Below are 23081 nucleotides of genomic sequence, written 5' to 3'. Positions count from 1 at the left end.
ATAGAAAGAGAACTATAGGGCAAAATCCTTGATGAATACAGATGCAAAAATCCTCAACAAGATACTAGCAAATCGAAGCCAACAGCACATAAAAAGAATTATCCACCAAGATCAAGTGGGATTCATTCCTGGGTTACAGGTCTGGTTCAGTATTTGCAAATCAATCAACGTGATACCATACCAACAAAAGAAAAGATAAAAACCATGTGATCCTGTCGATAGACGCAGAAAAAGCATTTGAGAAAATACAGCATCCCTCCTTAATAAAGACCCTTGAGAAACTCAGGATAGAAGGAACTTACTTAACATCATAAAAGCCATCTATGAGAAGCCTTCAGCTAACATCATCCTCAACAGGGAATTACTGAGAGCTTTCCCCCTGAGATCAGGAACACGACAGAGATGTCCACTCTCATCACTGTTGTTTAACATAGTGCTGGAAGTCCTAGCATCAGCCATCAGACAACAAAAGGAAATCAAAGGCATCAGAATTGGCAAAGAAGAAGTCAAACTTTCACTTTCGCAGACGGCATGATACCCTACATAGAAAACCCGACAGACTCCACCAGAAGTCTACTAGAACAAAAAATTCAGCAAAGCTGTAGGATACAGAATCAACGTACAGAAATCGGTTGCATTTTTATACACCAATAATGAAGCAACAGAAAGAGAAATCAAGAAACTGATCCCATTCACAATTGCACAAAAAAACCATAAAGTACCTAGGAATAAACCTAGATACAAGATACAAGAGATCTGTATGATGAAACTATAGAAAACTTATGAAGGAAATTGAAGAAGACACAAAGAAATGGAAAAACATTCCATGCTCATGGATTGGAAGAATAAATATAGTTAAAATGTCATTACTACCCAAAGCAATCTACACATTCAATGCAATCCCAATCAAAATTGCACCAGCATTCTTCTCAAAACTAGAACTATCCTAAAGATTGTATGGAACCTCAAAAGACCCCAAATAGCCAAAGAAATATTGAAGAAGAAAACCAAAACGGGAGGCATCACCATCCCAGACTTTAGCCTCTACTACAAAGCTGTCATCATCAAGACAGTATAGTATTGGCACAAAAACAGACATATAGACCAAAGGAACAGAATTGAGAACTCAGAATTGTACCCAAAAGTGTACAGCCAACTAGTCTCTGACAAAGCAGGAAAGAGAATCCAATGGAAAAAAGACAGCCTCTTTAACAGATAGTATGGGGAGAACTGGACAGCAACATGCAGAAGAATGAAACTAGATCATTTTCTCACACCATGCACAAAAATAAACTCAAAATGGATAAGGGACAGGGGCACCTGGGTGGCTCAGTCGGTTAAACGTCCGACTTCAGCTCAGGTCATGATCTCACGGTTCGTGGGTTCGAGTGCTCCGCGTCCGGCTCTGTGCTGATAGCTAACTCAGAGCCTGGAGCCTGTTTCAGATTCTGTATCTCCCTCTCTCCGTGACCCCCGCCCCCTCGCTTGCTCGCTCGCTCTTTCTCTCTCAGAAATAAATAAACCATTTTTAAAAAGATGGATAAAAGACCTGAATGTGAGACAGGAAACCATCAAAACCCTAGAGGAGAAAGCAGGAAACAACCTCCTTGACCTCAACTGCATCAATTTCTTACTTGACACATCACCAAACGCAAGGGAATCAAGAGCAAAAATGAACTATTGGGACCTCATCAAGATTAAAACCTTCTGCACGACAAAGGACGCAATCCATAAAATTAATAGGCAAACGACAGAATGGGAAAAGATAGTTGCAAATGACAGATAAAGGGCTAGTACCCAAAATCTATAAGGAACTCACCAAACTGCAAACCTGAAAAACAAACAATCCAGTGAAGAAATGAGCAGAAGATATGAACAGACACTTCTTCAAAGAGGACATCCAGATGGCCAACAGACACATGAAACGATGCTCAGCGTCCCTCCTCATCAGGGAAATACAAATCAAAACCACACTTAGATACCACCTCATACCAGTCAGAGTGGCTAAAATGAGCAAATCAGAGGACTAGAGATGCTGGCGAGGATGTGGAGAAACGGGCACCCTCCTACACTGTTGGTGGGAATGTAAGCTGGTGCAGCCCCTCTGGAAAACAGTGTGGAGGTTCCTCAAGAAATTAACAATAGAACTCTCCTAGGACCCAGCAATAGCACTGCTGGGAATTTACCCAAGGGATACAGGAGTGCTGATGCCTAGGGGCACATGGACCCCAATGTTCACAGCAGCACTCTCGATAATAGCCAAATCATGGAAAGAGCCTAAATGTCCATGAACTGAAGAATGGATCAAGAAGATGTGGTTCATCTATACAATGGAATAACATGGCAATGAGAAAGAATGAAATCTGGCCACGTTTAGCGACATGGATGGAACTTGAGGATGTTATGCTGAGCGAAATAAGTCAGGCAGAGAAGCACAGCTACCATATGTTTGCACGTATAGAAGGATTAGGAGGAACTTAACGGGAGGACTGCAGGGGAGAAGGGGGGGGAAGAGTGGGGGAGAGGGAGGCAAATCATGAGAGACTCTTGAATGCTGAGAACAAACTGAGGACTGATGGGATGGGGGCAAGGAGGAGGGCACTTGTGGGGATGAGCACGGGGTGTTATATGGAACCCAACTTGACAATAAACTATTAAAAAAAAAAGAGAGAGAGAAAACCCCTCATGACTGCTTAATGCTGACACCTCACTTTTTCACTTCCCATGGCATTTAACATGCCACTCCTCTAAACGATAAGTATTTTTCATAGTTTACTGATGTGTTTTTTTAAAATGGAGGAAAATAGTAAATATTAGGTTGGGTGTGCTTTTGCAAATCCTTTCTTTTTTAAAGATTCCATTTTAATATTATTTTTGTTTACATTACCTATATACCCAGTGTGGGGCAAAAACCCCCAAGTCCAAGACCAAGAGTTGCACGCTCTACTGACCGAGTCAGTGAAGTGGTCTGCAAATCCTTTTAAATTCCCAAAGCAGGAATACTTTTCCCTTTGACCTCCAGCCCAACAGGATGAGATACACACCATTAAGTGACCAAATACCTTAGTCAAGGGTAAAAATACAAGCATTTTGTGCCAGAGTTGCAATACCTCTGGGGTACCTCATAACTGTGGAATTTTATGGAAATGAGAGGTTTGTTTTTTGTTTTTGTTTTGTTTTTTATCTCTAATAAGGATAAAACTGAAGAGGCTCCTATGTCCAGAATTTACCAGGTACCATATTTTCCTTGACTGATCTGACTGATATTAAGGGTGCTGGTCTTTTCAGACGTTACCTTCTGGGGCCAGAGGAAAGCACCCCACTGGTAATTCCATCACAATCACTGCCCTCCGAAATTAACAGGCAAACCTGAGCCACGGTCCAAAGGGGTGTCACCACGCACTGAAGAAAAAGTTCTCAGACACTTTGTCAGAGCAGACGTGCAGGGCTGTGTCTGCCAGTGAAACAGCGGCAGCAGCAAACTGCACACTGTCTTTATTTCCTGCTCATCAGGGAAAAACATCAAACGCTGTCAACGCATGGGAGGAAACCACAAAGAGCCTCCAGATAGACCAAAAGCCCGTACGGTGTTTATGTGGAAGCATGTAAGGAAGATGTGCACTTTGGAAGACTGGCTCCTGGGAGATCCTGGGGCTCTGTTCTCATGGGGAGGCTGTGTGAGACAGGTTTGAGCCCAGAACATCACCCACATTTCAGCAATGACCCCGTTCACTTTTCCAGGACTTACAACATATTCTCTAAAAATAATTCCACAAGGGATGAGCTTCTACATCGTAGTTTGGAACACAACCAACCAAGGACAACAAGACTACTGCCAGGAAACATAAACCAATTTCAGAACTTAAAAATGTTTGAAGAAAACGGGGCGCCCTGGTGGCTCAGTTGCTGAAGTATCTGACTTTGGCTCAGGTCATGATCTTGCAGCTCATAACTTCAAGCTCTGTGCCGGGCACTGTGCTGACAGCTCCGAGCCTGGAGCCACGTTCAGATTCTGTGTCTCCCTTTTGCACTGCCCCTCCCTTGCTCACGCTCTGTCTCTCAAAAATGAACATTAAAAAATATTTTCTAAAGTTCTTTAGAAATTGAAGAAAAAGAAAATTGACGTGAAAATTTAACTTTCAATAGTAAAGACTGAAAAGAGTAGACAGAAACTCAGATTATTCTGGTATTGCAACAGAGAACAGAAAAGAACTTACAACAATGAGGGGTCTCATGTCACAATAAGTCAACGAGAACGTTTTGGTGTGTATAATTCAGGACATTTTTTGGTAAAAGTATGTAAAGGTATATGTACACACCAAAATAGACACCTTTTTATCACCTCCGTGTCCAAAAGACATTGTAATGGGAAAAAGACATGTAATACATAACATGTGATTATTTCAAGTCTGAGATAACAACATCTAGGTGCACAGATGTAGAGGACAACGAAGGCCACTTAAAACCATCAGTGTTCATATCAGTCACACGGACTAGGAATTCATACGCTTGGGATCCCTATTAAGGAAGAGGCACCAGGAAAGTCAAAGCCATATTCAAAACAACAAAAAGATTTCTCCCCTGCCTGAATTTTCATCAAGAAAATACATGAAGCTGTATATCTTAAGTTATCCCAAAACTGTGTCCATTCAGAATCATCTCCATTGTGCGGGCTCGCATTTTCAGTAAAATTTGAAGGGAGGGGCGACTGGGTGGCGCAGTCGTTTGAGCATTCGACTTTGGCTCAGGTCATGATCTCGTGGTTCTTAAGTTCAAGCCCTACATCTGGCTCTGTGCTGACAGCTCAGAGCCTGGAGCCTGCTTCAGATTCTGTGTCTCCTTCTCTCTCTGCCCCTCCACAGCTCATGCTCTGTCTCTCTCAAAAATAAATGAGCATTAAAAACAAAAAAAAAAAGATTTGAAGGGAAAATAAGTGCTTTCCCACGATGTGTCTGTGCTCAGAGATTCCTAGGTACCTGAAGGCTTTTCCATGGTGCTTAAGTTCATAGGGTTTCAGGTCACTATGGTTCACATGTGTCCTCAAAGGGAAGAGGGGCAACTGAAGGCTTTCCCACAGAGCGGTCATTCAGAAGCTTCTGCCGGAGTCCAGCTCCAGCTGGTACAGGGGTCCCTGAAGGATGGACGGTGTTGGCGAGAATGATGGGAGACCTCCGTGATTCTAATCACCTGCCAGGCATCTCTGTCCTGTCGGTTTGGGGGTCTTTACTTATAGTTCAAACGATAACATGACATCAGAAGATAGAATTTTTACAGGGGCTAATTATTTGTGAGGAGATGCTTTGATCAGCAGAAGGTGTACAGAAACAGGCTTTACAAAAGTATTCTTGCAGAACCTCCCCCATATTCTTGAGGTCAGTCTCCCACATTAAGATACTGACAAACTTCTCATTTTGTGTGGGTAAGGCCTTTAGGTGATTTTTAACCACAAGAGGAAGAATGTATATTAGGCTTGTTCCTAAGTTGCTTGAGCGAGTCTTTTCTTTGATGCTGAATGTGCAAGCACCATGGGTGGTTTGGAATATTACGAGGTCTGGTCAGTACCTGCAGGCTCCTTTCCAACATGAGCCAGTAGTCTCAGGAGATACCAGTTTCACTTCTGCAGGAGCTGTGCAAACGCTGCCATTTCCTCCCTGTGATTGCGTCATGCAGCGAGGCTGGTGCGGCTCCCAGCAAGGTTCTGCCCAGATCTATGGGACGCTGCAAGGTCTTACCAGAGTCCTTACATACAAAGGCTTCTATCCACTGTGCAGCGTCACGTGTTCTTGAAGGGAGCGGTGGCATGTGAAGGTCTCTCCCCAGGATGTTTCTTCATGTGAACTCGGAGAGAGGAGGAGAACCTGTACGCCTTCCCACACCTCTGACCTTCATAAGCTTTAATCGCACTGGGTGTTTTCAATGAACTTGAACATTTTGCAGCTGACTGAAAGCTTTCCCACACTCCATACACTCAAAAGGTATCTCCCCCGTGTGAGTCCTCATATGCGCTCCCAGGTTTGAAGGAGATGTGAAGGCTTTCCCACAGTGCTGACACTTGCAGGGTTTTGCCCCAGTGCGTGTCCATGCATGTATTCGCAGGTCTCTGTGATACCTGAAGGCTTTGCCACACCCCTCACATTCACAGGGTTTCACTCCATAGCGTGTGGTCATGTGACATTGAAAAGGTGGGTGCTTCCTGACAGCTTCCCCACATTCCTTACATTCCAAGTGTCAGTCCCCTGAATGTCTTCTCGCAGTATGTAGGGTGAGGGCGTGGTGTCGAATGAAGGTTTTTCCACAGTGCTGACATTTATGGGGTCTCTCCCCGGTATGCGTTCTCACATGTTCTCGCAGGCATGAGTTATACCTGAAGGTTTTCCCACACTCCTGACATTCATAGCGTTTCTCCCCAGTGTGTGTTGTCACATGGTCTCGCAAATTTCCACGATATCTAAAGATTTTCCCACATTGCTAACATTGATACGGTCTTTCCCCAGCGTGTATCCGCATATGGATTCGCAGGTTTCTCTGGTCCCGGAAGGCTCTGCCACACTGCTTACATTCGTAGGGTTTCACTGTACTGTGAGTGGTCATGTGACGTTTAAGTTGATGAATCGTCTGGAAAGACTTCCCACATTCCTTACATTCATAGGGTCTTTCTCCAGTGTGTGTCATCATATGCGCTCTCAGGTTTGAAGGAGATGTGAAGGCTTTCCCACAGTGCTGACACATACAGGGTTTTGCCCCAGTGTGTGTCTTCGCATGTATTTGCAGGTCTCCGTGATACCTGAAGGCTTTGCCACACTCCTCACATTCATAGGGTTTCATTACATTGTGTGTAGTCATGTGATATTGAAAAGATCGGTGCTTCCTGAAAGTTTCCCCACACTCCTTACATTCCAAGTGTCCATCCCCTGAGTGTCTTCTCGCAGTATGTAGTGTGAGGGTGTGGTGTCGAATGAAAGCTTTTCCACAGTGCTGACATTTATAGGGTCTCTCCCCGGTGTGCTTCCTCACATGTTCTCGCAGACATGAGTTATACCTGAAGGTTTTCCCACATTCCTGACATTTGTAGGGTTTCTCCCCAGTGTGTGTCGTCACATGTTCCCTCAGATTTCCACGATGTCTAAACGCTTTCCCACATTGCTGACATTCATATGGTCTTTCCCCAGTGTGTGTCCGCGTATGGACTCGCAAGGCTGTGTGATCCCGGAAGGCTCTGCCACACTGCTTACATTCATAGGGCTTCACTGTACTGTGACTGATCATGTGACGTTTAATATGGTGTTGAGTCCGGAAAGATTTCCCACATTCCTTACATTCATAGGGTCTTTCTCCGGTGTGTATCCTCATATGTATTTGGAGGTCTGAGTGATGCTTGAAGCCTTTGCCACACTCCTGACATTCATAGGGTTTCACTACTTTGTGTGTGGTCATGTGATGTTCAAACTGTAGATGCTTACTGAAAGTTTCCCCACACTCCTTACATTTCAAGTGTCTGTCCCCTGTGTGACTTCTCTCATGTACTAGAAAGGAGTGCTGACCAGGGAAGGCTTTCCCACACAGGTGACATTTATAGAGTTTCTCCCCAGCGTGTGTCCTCGTATGTTTTTGTAGGCTTGACGCATACCCAAAGGTTCTCCCACACTCCTGACACTGATAGGGTCTCTTCCCACGGTGAGTTCTCACATGATGTGTAAGATCAGAGTGATCCATAAAGGTTTTCTCACACACGTCACACACGTGGACACTCTGTCCGCAGTGACCTTGCACATGACCCTGAAAGGAAGCCGTGCACGTGACAGCTTTTTCACATTTCTTGCACTCCAGAGATTTCTTCCTAAGTCTCTTCGCATATGCCTCAGACGCCCTCGCAGTGTCCTGACCTTCACGGGGTCTCTCTACAAGGTCTGCCTCCACGTGAGGGCTGAGGCTTGCGACGGAGTTGCAGGCCGGCCCACATTCCTCACCAAGACTAGGTTTGAGTCCTGGCTGGGATCTTCCCGGCTTCTCTAGGAAGGAACCGTCTTCGAAGGCTTCTCTACACTTAGCGCATTCACAGGATTTACCTCCAGTGGGGCACCCCTCACGCACAGTAAGACTTGTAACCGGGTTCAAGGATTCTCCACATTGCTGTCCTTTAAGACGTTCACAGACACCTTTCACCAAAGGACTTCTGTTCAAAATAGGAAGGCACGTGGTTAGGGAATAATGATTAGACGCAACCTCTATATTAATTAATGAAATGCTGATGCTTGTTATTCACTATTGGACTACATAATGGCCACTGTCAGTGAATGAATAGGTTTGGGCCACTGTCTGCATGGTTACAAAATGGTACAAGCTTACTGCGCTGGTTGAGGACTCAAATACAGTCCTAACATTCAAGCCCTCTTACATATGGTTTTCCTTAACCTTTGTTTCCAAATGAATTGTTTTTCAGATGGTCGATATGTAGACTGCATTTATAAAAACTTTGTCTTAAAAAAAAAAGGGGGGGGGGGCCCCTGGGTGGCTTAGTCGGTTAAGCGTCCGTCTTTCGCTTAGGTCATGATCTCGCGGTTCGTGGGTTCGAGACCCGTGTCGGGCTCTGTGCTGACTGCCAGCTCAGAGCCTGGAGCCTGTTTCCGAGTGTATGACTCCCTCTCTCTCTGACCCTCCCCTGCTCACGCTGTCTCTCTTTCTCTCCTAGAAAAAAAAAAAAAAACAACAAAAACACAAAACTTTGTCTTGCGAAACAATTGACTACACGATTGTTGAGCTAGGTTTATCGCTATTATTTAATTTCAACTTAGTCTCAAAACTATCAACATCCCCCGTTCGTCCCTTGCAAGTGTCACTCACCTCAAATTCCCTTCCTGCGTTCGGCTCAGATCTCCACTGCTATGAAATTTCTGCTCGTCTACAAACACAGAACAGGAAGCATTTTTTTGTAAACATTAGTATTTGCTCTTCACTCAGAGGCTCATTCTCCAAACCATTCTGCTGAGTCTTTGATCCACTCATATTATCCACACTGAGAGAAAGTACAAGAATTGGCAGCCTAATTGGACTTCGTGGAAGTGACCTGATGTGTAAGGTAAAACAGATCTTCACCTTTCACCTGATGTGAAAACAGACCATATGTCTGTTTCTATTCATATACTGATCCTGAAATGTAAATGAACTTCATGAAGATGACTGGACATGTGACCAAAAAATTCTGAGGACCTTGGTGACTTGGAATGTTGTGAATAATAGAAGTGTATGAAATGGCAGGGTGTTCGTTCAGAAACACTTCAAAATAGATGGAGACTAATGTGCAGAAAAGGCAAGTAAGAAGGAATTGGGCAAGATCCACACATCTATACCCTACCTGTATAAGAATACAGAAGAAGGGCCAGATGGGTGACGATGGATGAAAAGTCCAACAGGGAAGCCAGGTGAACGACAAATATCACCCTTCTCAAAACATAGGTCATGTTTCTAGGGCATGTGTCCAAACGCCAATCCTTTGTCCAGAACCTGGCCCCACCAAGGGTTGACTAGTTCTGAAGGCACATAGCCTTTGGTGAAGCGTTTCTGCACTGCTCCAGCTTCCATTAGGAGTCAGGTGATGTGTGTGGCTGCTGTCCTGCCCCTGAGAAGAGCTCGGCAGGAGGGAGGATTTGAAGGACACCAAGCAATGTGGAAGATGGGGGCTGACTTTAGTCCTGAAGGTCACTGATGACGGATAATTGTGGGACTTTTTATTATTCATTCATTCATTGATAGAAGCATACTGACCTACATATTCATGTCAGGTGTGCAACATGGGAATTCAACCATTACATACATAATCAAAAGTTCACCATAGTAAGTGTAATTACTGTCACTATACAAAACTACAAAATTACTGAGCATACTCCCTGTGCTCTACTGTTCCTTCTCATGACTTATGTATTCAATATGTATACAAATCTGTACTTCTCAATCCCCTCCATCTATTTCACCTGTCCCTCCATCCCCTTCCAATCTCACTAACACCATTTGCTCTCTACATTTTAAGCCTGTTCTGTTTGCTCGTTTGCTCGTCATTTAGACTCCACATATGAGTAACATCTTTTGTCTTTCTGTCTGATTTATTTACTTAGCATAATATCCACTAGGTCCAACCATGTTGTCCCAAATGGCATGAATTCGGCTCTTTTCTATAACAGGGATAGTCCCTTATATGGAGATACCACATCTTCATTATCCATTCATCTGTTGATGAACTCCTGCATTGCTTCCATATCTTGAGTACAGTGAGTAACAGTACAGTGAACTTGGGATGCACATACCGTATCGTGCTGGGCTTTTGTCTTTGCTGAACTACTCAGAAGTGCAATAACGCACCATATGGGACTGCTGTGTTCCATTTTCTTGTGGCAACTCCATACTTTTTGCCAAGCTGGCTGTGCCCATTTGAATACCACCAACCAGGAGTTTCTTTTTCTCCACATCCTCACCAACACTTGTATTTCCAGGCCTTTTGGTACTAGCCATTCTGGCTACTGTGAGGGACAGCTCCCGGTGGTTTTGATGTGCATTTCCCTGAGGATTACTGATATTGAGAAGCCTTTCATGTGTCAAGGGACCATCTCTATATCTTCTGTGGGAAAATGTCTGTTATGTTCCTCTTTCCGTTTTTTATTTTTCCTTTTGTTTCCCTTACCTGAAGGGATGATTCCACAAAAATAATGCGAAGGCTGATGTCCATGAGTTTAGTGCCTCAGTTTTGTCTTAAGACATGTGTGGGTTCAAGTCCTACACCTACGTGTTTAATCCATGCTGAGTTTACGTTCAGGTAAGGGGCACGAAGCTGGTCCGGTTTGATCTCCTTGCAGGTAGCTCCCTCATTCTCCCAGCACCATTTACTGAAGAGACAGTCTTTTCCCCATTGTATAGTCTCACCTCCTTCTTTGTAGATAATCTGACCATATACACATGGGTTTATTTCTGGACTCTGTTCTGTTGCTTTGATCTATATGTCTGTTTTTTGTGTCAGCATTATACTGTTTTGTTTAGTATAGTTCGAAATCTGGGACTGTTATATCTTCAGCTTTGATATGTTTTCTCAAAATTGCTTTGAGTATTTGGAATCTTTTTTGTTTTCATATCAATTTTAGAATTTCCTGCTGTAGTTCTTCGAAAAATATTGTCAGTATATTGACAGGGATTGCACTGAATATGTAAAGCACTTTTCATAGTATGGTCAAGGATATTGTTCACACAATCCATGACAATGGTATACCCTTCATTATTGTGTTATCTCCAGTTTCTTAAAAAAATGTTTTTAATGTTTATTATAGAGAGGGGGAGGGGCAGAGAGAGGAAAACACAGAATCTGAAGCAGGCTCCAGGCTCTGAGTTGTTAGCACAGAGCCCAACGCAGGGCTTTAACTCACAAACTGTGAGATCATGACCTGAGCTGAAGTTGACACTTTACCAATGGAGCCACCCAGGTGCCCCTTCAATTTCTTTCACTAAGTTTTACACCTTCCAGAGACAATCTTTCAAATTCCTTGGTTTCATTAACATAGTATTTTACGGTTTTTGAAGTATTTGAACATGGGTTTGTTTTCTAAAATTCTCTGCTATTTTGTTAGGTATGGAAGTGCAACAGATTTTAGAGTATTAATTTTGTGTTCTGTAACTCTTCTAAATTCATTTATTAGTTCTAACTGTGCTGGTGAAGTCTTAAGGACATTTACGTATAGTTTCATATCATTTGTAAATTTGACCTTTTCTTCCTCCTTAAAAGACCAGAGAAGGGATGGAGCCATCCTTACCCACGGCGGCCAGGTTCCTGCACGTCTCCAGCATCACATCTCTGTAGAGCTTCCTCTGACCTGGATCCAGCAAAGCCCACTCGTCTGGGGTAAAGTTCACAGCCACATCCTCAAAGACCACAGAGGCCTGAAACATACCACACACTCGATTGCTGCAAAGCTCCATCCTCACCCGTGTGTGTGGGAGGAAGAAGGGTGAGAGGCAGGGAGCTGCCCTCCATTCCTAGAACCCGAGTCACACGTGAGTAGATAGTGACAACACGCAAGCAGGTCCCCTGCAGTGCGCACAGCACGGGAAGGGCTGGAACCTGAAGCGCAGGGTGATGACAGCAGCTGACATAGACTCACACACGCCCAGTTTACTGAGTTATTTACACTGGAAAGGTCTGGGCGGACCACTACTGTACAGATTGAAACATGAAATATTTACTCGGACAACACAGAAAACAGAGGGCACACATTTGGCTTGTTCAATGATTTTCTGCCTCATCAGCTCCAAGAACTGGGACCAGAATGTCAGGACATTGCGGACACTTAGATCCCAGCAGCTCTTGCCCTGGAAAGAACAAGGTCAAGAAGCCNAGAATTCGGCTCTTTTCTATAACAGGGATAGTCCCTTATATGGAGATACCACATCTTCATTATCCATTCATCTGTTGATGAACTCCTGCATTGCTTCCATATCTTGAGTACAGTGAGTAACAGTACAGTGAACTTGGGATGCACATACCGTATCGTGCTGGGCTTTTGTCTTTGCTGAACTACTCAGAAGTGCAATAACGCACCATATGGGACTGCTGTGTTCCATTTTCTTGTGGCAACTCCATACTTTTTGCCAAGCTGGCTGTGCCCATTTGAATACCACCAACCAGGAGTTTCTTTTTCTCCACATCCTCACCAACACTTGTATTTCCAGGCCTTTTGGTACTAGCCATTCTGGCTACTGTGAGGGACAGCTCCCGGTGGTTTTGATGTGCATTTCCCTGAGGATTACTGATATTGAGAAGCCTTTCATGTGTCAAGGGACCATCTCTATATCTTCTGTGGGAAAATGTCTGTTATGTTCCTCTTTCCGTTTTTTATTTTTCCTTTTGTTTCCCTTACCTGAAGGGATGATTCCACAAAAATAATGCGAAGGCTGATGTCCATGAGTTTAGTGCCTCAGTTTTGTCTTAAGACATGTGTGGGTTCAAGTCCTACACCTACGTGTTTAATCCATGCTGAGTTTACGTTCAGGTAAGGGGCACGAAGCTGGTCCGGTTTGATCTCCTTGCAGGTAGCTCCCTCATTCTCCCAGCACCATTTATTGCAGAGACAGTCTTTTCCCCATTGTATAGTCTCACCTCCTTCTTTGTAGATAATCTGACCATATACACATGGGTTTATTTCTGGACTCTGTTCTGTTGCTTTGATCTATATGTGTTTTTTGTGTCAGCATTATACTGTTTTGTTTAGTATAGTTCGAAATCTGGGACTGTTACATCTTCAGCTTTGATATGTTTTCTCAAAATTGCTTTGAGTATTTGGAATCTTTTTTGTTTTCATATCAATTTTAGAATTTCCTGCTGTAGTTCTTCGAAAAATATTGTCAGTATATTGACAGGGATTGCACTGAATATGTAAAGCACTTTTCATAGTATGGTCAAGGATATTAGTTCACACAATCCATGACAATGGGGTACCCTTCATTATTGTGTTATCTTCAATTTCTTAAAAAAATGTTTTTAATGTTTATTATAGAGAGGGGGAGGGGCAGAGAGAGGAAAACACAGAATCTGAAGCAGGCTCCAGGCTCTGAGTTGTTAGCACAAAGCCCAACGCAGGGCTTAAACTCACAAACTGTGAGATCATGACCTGAGCTGAAGTTGACGCTTTACCAATGGAGCCACCCAGGTGCCCCTTCAATTTCTTTCACTAAATGTTTTACACCTTCCAGAGACAATCTTTTAACTTTTTTGGTTTCATTAACATAGTATTCTATGGTTTTTGAAGTAATTAAACATGGGTTTGCTTTTAAAATTCTCTTCTATTTTGTTAGTAGATATGGAAGTGCAACAGATTTTAAAGTATTAATTTTGTGTTCTGTAACTCTTCTAAATTCATTTATTAGTTCTAACTGTGCTGGTGAAGTCTTAAGGACATTTACGTATAGTTTCATATCATTTGTAAATTTGACCTTTTCTTCCTCCTTAAAAGACCAGAGAAGGGATCCTTACCCACGGCGGCCAGGTTCCTGCACGTCTCCAGCATCACATCTCTGTAGAGCTTCCTCTGACCTGGATCCAGCAAAGCCCACTCGTCTGGGGTAAAGTTCACAGCCACATCCTCAAAGACCACAGAGGCCTGAAACATACCACACACTCGATTGCTGCAAAGCTCCATCCTCACCCGTGTGTGTGGGAGGATGAAGAGTGACAGGCAGGGAGCTGCCCTCCATTTCTAGGACCCCTGAGTCACACGTGTTAGAAGTGACAACACGCAAGCAGGTCCCCTGCAGTGCATACGGAACAGGAAGGGCTGGAAGCGCAGGGTGTGGTGATAAGTGATACAGACTTACATACACCCAATTAGGAGTTATGTACACTGAGGCGGAGCAGAGCTGAGCAGACCACTACTGTACAGTTTAAACATGAAATATTCACGCAGACAACACAAAAGTCAGAGGACACATGTTTGTCTTGCCCAAAGGTGATCCTGCCTCGTCAGCTCCAAGAAATGGGACCAGAATATCAGGATGTTGTGGACACTCAGACCCCAGTGCTGCTCTTACCCGGGAAGGAATGAGGTCAGGAAGCCTGGGGGAGCCCCCGTTCTTCCGAAAGAGGCACACGACCCAGTCCCTGGGTTAGGTGGACTCTGGGCATGGACACAGGTGAGGGATCGGCACCTGGCACACCTGGTGTGTAAGATGAGTTCGGGGACTCCAGAAACTGAGATATCAGCAAGGCCTCTCAAACATTTAACCCAGGGCCCAGAATTCAAGAGAAAGGGCACCAGAAGGAAGAGTCTCTGAGGGATTGATGGGGACAGAGCCACCGGTCACTATGAAGAGGAAGAAAAATCAGAGTGTACAGGCTGCTTTCAGGCAACACACCTGAGCAATGGAAGGACACGGAGCAAAGCAAAGGGCCCAGTGAGCACACAGCTGAATGCACACAGGCTCCTAAGGGACCTGCCTCGACTAGGCCACTGTCCCTAACTGACCCCTGGGTACTTACAACCAGGCGCAGGTCCCAACACGGGTTGCGTCCCAAAGGTGCCCACGCCCCCTCACACCCCCCCATAACCACAGCCCCCCAGTACCGCCTCCCGGCAGAAGGTCTCTCCTTTGCTGCCCTGCCCGCTGCTCCCGTGCAGGGGACTCAGCACACCCCCAGCTCCTCCGTCCGCCTCGGGGGGACTCTCTCACCCCCTGAGCTGCGGCCTCCACCTCATCGGTCGCCTCACATTTGACGGCCTTCACACGGACCCTCTGCTGTCCTGGGCCTCTCCCGGGACGTTCTAGGAATTTCTGGGTAGTTTCCCGTGTGGACTGGCTCTAGCACAATCTGGGCATGTGACAACCACCACCTGAGGGTGCTCCTTGGCGAGGATCCCAAGCCCCAGGGGGGTCTATGGGACCGTCCTCGCCCCCCAGGCTGAGGGGTTTCCCTCCCGCCCTTCAGGGGGATCCCTGCCTCCCTCTCTGTTGTCTTTTTACCCGTTAGCAGATCTAACCCTAGCAGGCCTCAGACAACTGAAGGTCTTTGGCCAGAGTAGCTCCACACCCTGGTCTGAACGTGTGAGAATGAGCAGGTTGGACTGTCCGTGCCTATGAAGGTCTAGGACCCCTTTCCTCTGCTTTCTCACTCCATCCCCCAAGGTCTGTTCCCCACGTGTGGTGTAGTAGGAAACAGCAGCCCAACAGAGTGAATCCACACGTTACCGACTCAGCTGGGCCCTTTTCCCAACGCTGGTGGAGTCTCTGCAGCCTTATTCTTTCAGGCCCCTTCCTTAACTCCTCTGTTCCCATGTAACCAGCTGCCATCATGATCTACAGGGAAACACATTCCTACACGTTTCAGTGCTGAGTCTCTCTTTTATGACCCAGGTTGGCCACCGGGTGTGTGTCTCCCTGTAGCAGGGACGCCCCGGCATGTATTTCTATTGTAATTGTTGTGACAGTCTCCTTGGTCAGATGCCCCAGTAAAATCAGGTGGCCCACATAAGGACCAGTCCTTTTTGGGGACATTGCCCGTCCAGACTGCTATCTCGACCACGAGTCAGAGCCCCATTCCTCTTCCTCTGGGAATCAGCAGCAGGTCTTTCCCAGTACGGGACAAACCTCCTCTATGCCTCGTACTCTTCCTTGGGCTGAATTTCTAAAAAGTGGATAAAATGTGAGCACCAAGACCTGAGAAAAATCATCTCATCCTTCAGGTCACACGTCCTGGCCTCATACAAACTCCCAGATCAAGACATATGGCCCATTACGCAACCTTTCTTATACTACTATTTTCAAGCTGGAAGTCTTTTGCCAAAGCTCCTCCAAATGCTCGGAGGTCCCCCATATATGCCAAGCCTTCATGTTAACGGCACTGTCCCCAAATCCCAACCCCCACAAAAACTGCAGAATGTTCTTCCTCGGTTTCATGGCCTGTCTGACCCGTCGGACCTTCTGAACGACCTTTCATTCCACCTCATTGGCTTGCCCTTGCCCCTGAAGGACCTGGGGCTCTGCTGGACTTAAATGGCCAACTTTAGATTTTTCCCATAGGTATCCCGGGGTTGGGGTGGGGGGAAGATAGTGGGCAAACTGACTCCTAGTGGAACACATATGGAACATATTTGATATTTAAAAATCTTTAATGTTCATTTATTTGAGAGAGAGAAGAGTGTAATAGAGATGAGAGAGTGAGAGCCTGACCTGGGGATGGGTAGACAGAGAGGGAGACAATGAACTCGAAACCGGCTCCAGGCTCTGAGCTGTCAGCACAAAGCCCGACGTGGCACTTGAACACACAGACCCAGAAATCACGACCTGAACCAAAGTCAAACGCTTAACTGACTGAGGCCCCCAGGCGCCCCTGCAATCACTATTCTTCCTAAGCTTGTGTAAATACTTAGGCCATGTTTGTTAGGAATGGGCTTGTTTCACAAATTAGTCTTGATTTGGCTACCTCTGGAATTAAGGGTGAAGTCAGAGAGGAAAAATTAATCAGTTTCGATAACACATCTTTGTAGATATCTGATTTTTTTTTCCACTGAAAAGTTTATTTTGAGGGTGAGCAAGCGCAAGTGCGGGAGGGGCAGAGAGCGACTCCCAAGCAGGCTTCCTGCTTTCAGTGCAGACTCTGATGAGGGCTCAGTCTCAGGAGATCATGACCTGAGCCCAAATCACGAGTCAACTGACGGAGCCACCCAGCCGCCCCCGCGAATCGCTGAAGGGTATTGCAGCGCGTGGAAACAAAAGCTATTTCCCAGTTCTTGGACATGTGGGTTGTTCTCAGCTTCGGGCTATTTGGACACAAATAGCCTTTATTCCTTTCTTGGAGGAGCCCTTCATTTCTTGAGCGACTTTCTGGTCCTACAGAAGGTTTCTGCTGATTTTGCTCTCCACACCTCCACCGGTGCTGTGAGAGGTGACTGGCTCCACATGTCTGCCCACAGATGTAAATATTAGATGTTAATACTATTTCTTATAAGCCAGACTAGGTCCTGAGTGCTTCTGGTTTCCTCAAATATTTAGCTACAGTTCTCCAAACTAAGGTTCCTAATCTTCCATTCTTTTGACTTAAAGTCATTAAAAACTACAACTACCCTTTTCCCCAAAGTCCTGAAAACTGATGCTGCACAATTTGAGGCGAGGTTCAGAGAAAGTGCCAAAAGCTCACATATAATAAGACTCATCATGCTTGTTACTGTGAGGATAACACCACCTCATGGACATATGATTATCTGAGCAGCCAAAAACGGGGAAAGACTACCCAATATTTTCTTTTTCTTATTAAAATTTTTAAATCTTTTTGTAATTTACTTCTGACAGAGAGAGAGAGAGACAGCGTGAGCAGGGGAGGGTCAGAGAGAGACGGAGACATAGAATCCGAACCAGGCTCCGGGTTCTGAGGTGTCAGCACAGAGCCCGACGGGGGGCTCGAACCCATGAAGCTCTGGGGTTGGTCCTTTCCAATCTCACAGCCTCCCTCCAGAGCCCCCAGACACCCACCCTGAGATATCATGGCACGTCCAATGCACTGCCCCTTGCTCCTTTGACTCATGGTGGCAAAAAGATCTGTACATTAATACTGGAAAAAATTAATAGCTTCTCAACAAACCATGCTATATGACAGAGCAACGTTCCCAGGGCCTCCCGGGGGAGGAAGACCTGAAGCCTCACATCCGACTCCGGAGATTTCGTCTACTGACAACACACCACCTGGTCCTCTCCAGCCTCCCTGGAAAGGCCTGACAAGGCTCAGGTTCTGCCCACCAACCCCCGTGTCCCCACACTCCAGGGAACAGACTCTGGCTGCACGGGACACATCAAGACGCATAGCAAACCCTGACTGCCCTGAACACCGACCGCGTGGTGACACGACCGTAAAGGCGACCCGGAACGGCAGCGGACGACGTCGGCGCCACAGTCTTCCCGAGCCGTGCGGCCCTGGCCTGGGGCCCTTTTCCTCACTGTCGCTTCTTCTCTCCTTCACAGAACCGTCCTGTTGGCGTGGCGGCCTTTCAGGAACAGGCTCATTAAGATCCCGAGACGAATTAACCTGTCACTTTCCTTTTCTCAAGTGTCAGAAGGTTCTATAGTCACAAAAGTCTCTCCTCATCTGAACTATTCACTGACATCTAACTACCGCTAGTCACGGCCTCTGCATTCACAACCTTACAGGTTCTATTTCTGGGTAACATTAGGATCTAAACTGTACTTTCGATAACAACACTTTATAAGACACGTCTTTCAAGTTTTGCTATTATTTCAAAAACCTCACCACTAAGCCGTGTCGCCCCCTCCACCGGCTCCTCCCAAATGCTGGGTCCCTTCCCTCCTCTGAGGAGCCACGCTCCTCAGGGTCTGTCCTCAGGGTCACGCGGGCGGGGCCTTCCAGGAGGCGTGCAGGACTCCGGGTCCCCCTCCACGGGGAGAACTTTCTCCCCGAGGTTGGACTACGTGCCAATGAACATTCCAGTGCTCTTCCTTCAGACCTGGGGTCCCGGATTAGAACAATCCATAGAATTCTGTTCCTTCTCTTTCGTATTTTACTGTGACTCGTGTGACGGTGACGTACATACCAGGACACGCTCTGCAGTGCTCACACTGCTGATGAATACGGACTAGATGACAAGTGTCTGGCAGTGTCTCCGTCACGACCGTCCTTGTTACTCAGGTGTGGCCTCGACTGGCGTCCACTGCTCTGCACGTTCCCTCCAACACGCGACACGACCAGCGGGAGACGTCCCTCCCGGCGCTGAGGGACAAACCCAGTAAATACGGCCAACCTGCCTCTTACTCCCAGATGCTTCTGTGGAACGTTTATGTCAAACAGGAAATGTAGAAATTCGCACAAGGAGGGGCGCCTGGGTGGCTTAGTCGGTTGAGCGTCCGACTTTCGCTTAGGTCATGATCTCGCGGTTCGTGGGTTCGAGCCCCGCGTCGGGCTCTGTGCTGACTGCCAGCTCAGAGCCTGGAGCCTGTTTCAGTCTGTGACTCCCTCTCTCTCTGACCCTCCCCTGCTCACGCTGTCTTTCTCTCTCCTAGAAATAAATAAAAAACATTAAAAAAAAAAAAAAAGAAAAGAAATTCGCACAAGGAAAGCTCCTCAGGGGCGGAGTGGGGGGACCGCCAGGGGGCGCCCTCGAGCCCTGCCCCGTCCTGACCCGGGGACCCGCAGCAAGGCCAGCACCCTGCAGCCCCAGCCCCCTCCCCACCCCCGCCCCACCCGTGAGGGGCCAGTGCGCGGCCAGCTCTAGTTCCTTCCCCGCCCTGTGTTTCCACCCCAGCCGGGCCCGGCCTCTGTAGGGGAGCGTCCCTCTCCTCTGCCTGTGGTTCTGCGGTGTCTGACACGGCCAGAATTCATTCTCTGCTGTTCCAGAACACTCTGTTTTGGGGGTAAAATAACTTGACGGATTCAATGTTCAAGTTAATCAGTAATTAGAACACTTGGCAGTAACAGACAGACTGACAAACACCCTGATGGACAAACGCAACTTATGACAGGTGCCCCTGATTTAGGCAAGTGGACGTACACCCAGCAGGTGCCGCGGGGCAGCAGTAGACATGGGGACACCGGGACACGCGGGCCAGGGAAGGCTGACTATCTACGGGGGAATCCTTTCCCTCGTCAGCTTCACAGACGATAACCGAGTCCTGTGGACTTAACTGTCGTGGAAACAAGTGGCACACATCGAGAGAGAGTTCCAGCATGTGTGATTGTGACCTGAACGATGGAGGAGTTTTCTCACAGAACAAAAGGTCATCTACACAGGAAGAGACGGGTAAGTTCATGTGCACTAACAACGTGAGGGGTCCATCCATGCAGACACAGAGAGGTGATACACCCTGACCGGGAGAGAACACTCACAACACGCAGAAATGAAACAGCACGAATGTCCACAGGACGTGAAGGAAACAACATCAGGAAGCAGACGTGTGAGTTACAGGGGACAACATGCTGGAAACGCGTCCACAGTAGAGGGACCTGCCCGTGAGAAATGTTCAGTCCCAGGGGAGTCAGAAATTCCATGTGTGATGTCAAGGAGACCCGTGTCATGCACTCGAGCTGGACACAGGTAGCCACAACTTAGGGGACCCAGCACAGACGAGGGGTTCACATACTGTACCCCATTTCCTGTGAATACGTGACTTACTCAGGAGCTACAATATGCACTATGTGAGACAGATCAGGGTCACAGTTTTCCAGCTCTGGACCCTGCAAGGAACCATCACCAGCATTTGGATGAATCCATTTTTTTTTTAATATTTATTTTTGGGAGAGCGCAAGCAGGGAAGGGGCAGAGAGAGGGAGACAGAGGGGGATGCTCCACTGACAGTCTGACAGCACTGAACTGGATGTGGGGCTTGGCCTTGACATCACAAACCCTGAGATCATGACCTGAGGGAAAGTCAACTGCTCAACCAACTGAGCAACCCAGGTGCCCGGGATGAATCCCATTAATCTATGGCTCCACCTACCTGCCATGGAGGTGTGGCGCCCCTGCTTGCTCCCCCAACCCTAAGGGACAAGGACAATCCTGTCCTGAGACACGTGTCCCCAGGGGACATTCTCTGGATGAAGCCCAGAGTGACCGAGTCAGCAGGGACACGAACGACCTGACACCCTTACTACCCTCTGCACTTAAGGGGAAGGAAGGAGGCAGAAACTCACGCGTTTACACCTGCTGAACGTGAGGCTGGCGGAAGACAGGGCCATTGGCGCTGAGCTGGACAGGGACTGCGCTGTTCATAGGGGACAGGTGACACCAGATGCCTACTGAGCCCTGTGCTCCCGGGAAAACCTCAGGGGCAGGAGGAAGGCAGCCCCTCCCCCACCCCGCTGGGGTCTGGGAACCAGCAGGCTGCAGACAGGGCCCCTCCCCCGTCAGACCAGGAGAAGCCTCCCAGGGACGTCCCCGGGTTCACCCACGACAGGGCCCCGCGCGGACCCCCCCCCGCAATCCACACTGTGCCTCATCCACCATCAGCTCAGCTGCGCGTCCCCATGACCAAGGGGCACAACGTGCCAGCTGGTCCTGCTGGGAGCCATTCTGAACTCACTTAACCTTGTGTGGTTAAGGCAAGTTGGCAAGGTTTCGCGCTGTAGGGTGAAGACAATACCCACCCCCACGCAGTTGTCTGTGCTTCACCAGCGACCCACAAAGCCCTTGTTGACTGGCATCTGGGGGTGACTTATTCTGGCCCTGATATGCTGATTGCACCTTCTGAAGTGAACTTCTTTTGTAATTATGGGAGCAAACATTGCAGGTTCCTGAAAAACCTGTTTTTCTCACTACCTCCCCGTAAGCCAACAGGCTGTTGACCCCTGCTCACAAACAACTTTTGCCTTTACTGTGCTAAAAACACTGTCTTGCTTGTATCTGAATGCTAAAGATGCCTTCCTTCCCCATACAATAAGCATCTAAGTCACTTACATCAATCACAAATCTACGTTCTGGGAAATTTCAAAGAATGTATCATCAGAAATCATGGTCTAAGGCAAATGCCACTTCTGTGCTGTCCCCCAAACACTTAATTATAAAATAAAGTTGAGTCTCAGTCAGTGCAGAGATGCCCGCCTCATGACCGGAAATAATCTCCTGGATCCCTCATCCCTCTCTCACCGACACCGTCCACCCTTCAGGGACCCCTGGCCCTGCTGGAGCTGGACTCTGGCATGGTGCCCTTTGCTTTGGCTTCTCTCCTTCCTCCAGACCCTGGACATGGGCCTGTCTCAGCCTGAGCCCCACACAGCCCCTCCTGGGGACACGGGGACAGGCTGGCCTCAGGGAACGTGCGCGTCAGCACCACACCTGCTCACGCCTGTGTCCTTCCCCCTCTCCCCCCTTTCACACGACTCCTGAGATGCTCAGGTCTTATGCCCACAGCGTCCTGCCTGTCGCCGCAGCTGCTGCCCCTGCACGGCCCCTGCCCCTGGTGCAACAGCCCCCCCCCAGCCCCTCCCCCCTTTGCAATCATTCTGCTCAATACACGTCTCTCCTTGCTCACTTCGGATTTTCCCTTGGATTTTCCCTTTGACACTGGTTTGAGCAACTGTCCACTACCGCCCCTTTCCTACCCAAACGTTACCCAGGCCACTGCCCCCCCCTCAAGGGCCCTGAACTGCGGGGGGCCCACACTCCGAGCACCCACTGAGCTGAGGAACAAGGCCCTGGGGGCCTGAGCCCAGGTGGCCTTCCTCCACCGCAGGGTCCCAGCCTGACGCGGGCCTCCTGCCCATCCCCCTCTTTCAGAACAGCCAAGCCCGGTTCTGTCTCACTGGAGGGTCCCTGACATGGGAGCCGGTCCCTGGTGGAAGTGGTTGTGATAAATCGTCCTCAGCCAGGCGCAGATTTGAGGTCATCTCCCAGGTCTGTCACCAGCTAGACCCCAAGTCTATGTGTTTGTACTCACAGACCTTTCCCCACATGTTTCCCTAAGCCGTCACTTCCAGCTTTCCTCTTAACTCATCAAATGACAGGAACCTGGCCCTGGAGCAATAGCGACAGCCCTCCCCAGACTTCCAGGGACCTGACCTCCCTGACCAGTTGGAGGAGCTCCTCCCCCCCCCCCCCCCCCCCCCCCCCCCCCCC

The 23081-nt window shown here is 47.6% G+C and overlaps 1 protein-coding gene across 1 annotated transcript; it reads right to left on the bottom strand.

The window, feature by feature from the left end:
* Positions 1 to 5617: 5617 nt before the first annotated feature.
* On the bottom strand, positions 5618 to 11955 carry LOC120242311 (zinc finger protein 791-like). Its single transcript, XM_039247977.1, has 3 exons — positions 11790 to 11955; positions 8842 to 8899; positions 5618 to 8173 (listed from the first exon to the last, which is right to left on the bottom strand). The coding sequence occupies exons 1-3, from the start codon at positions 11953 to 11955 to the stop codon at positions 6469 to 6471; spliced, it is 1929 nt and encodes a 642-aa protein (XP_039103908.1). The 3' UTR covers positions 5618 to 6468.
* Between the last annotated feature and the right edge of the window lie 11126 nt (positions 11956 to 23081).

Source organism: Hyaena hyaena, unplaced genomic scaffold (assembly GCF_003009895.1).
Source record: "Hyaena hyaena isolate Hyena2069 unplaced genomic scaffold, ASM300989v1 scaffold_302, whole genome shotgun sequence".
Classification (NCBI taxonomy): Eukaryota; Metazoa; Chordata; class Mammalia; order Carnivora; family Hyaenidae; genus Hyaena; species Hyaena hyaena.
The sequence above is the reverse complement of the archived record's forward strand: the minus strand, read 5'-3'. Positions and strand labels throughout refer to the sequence as shown.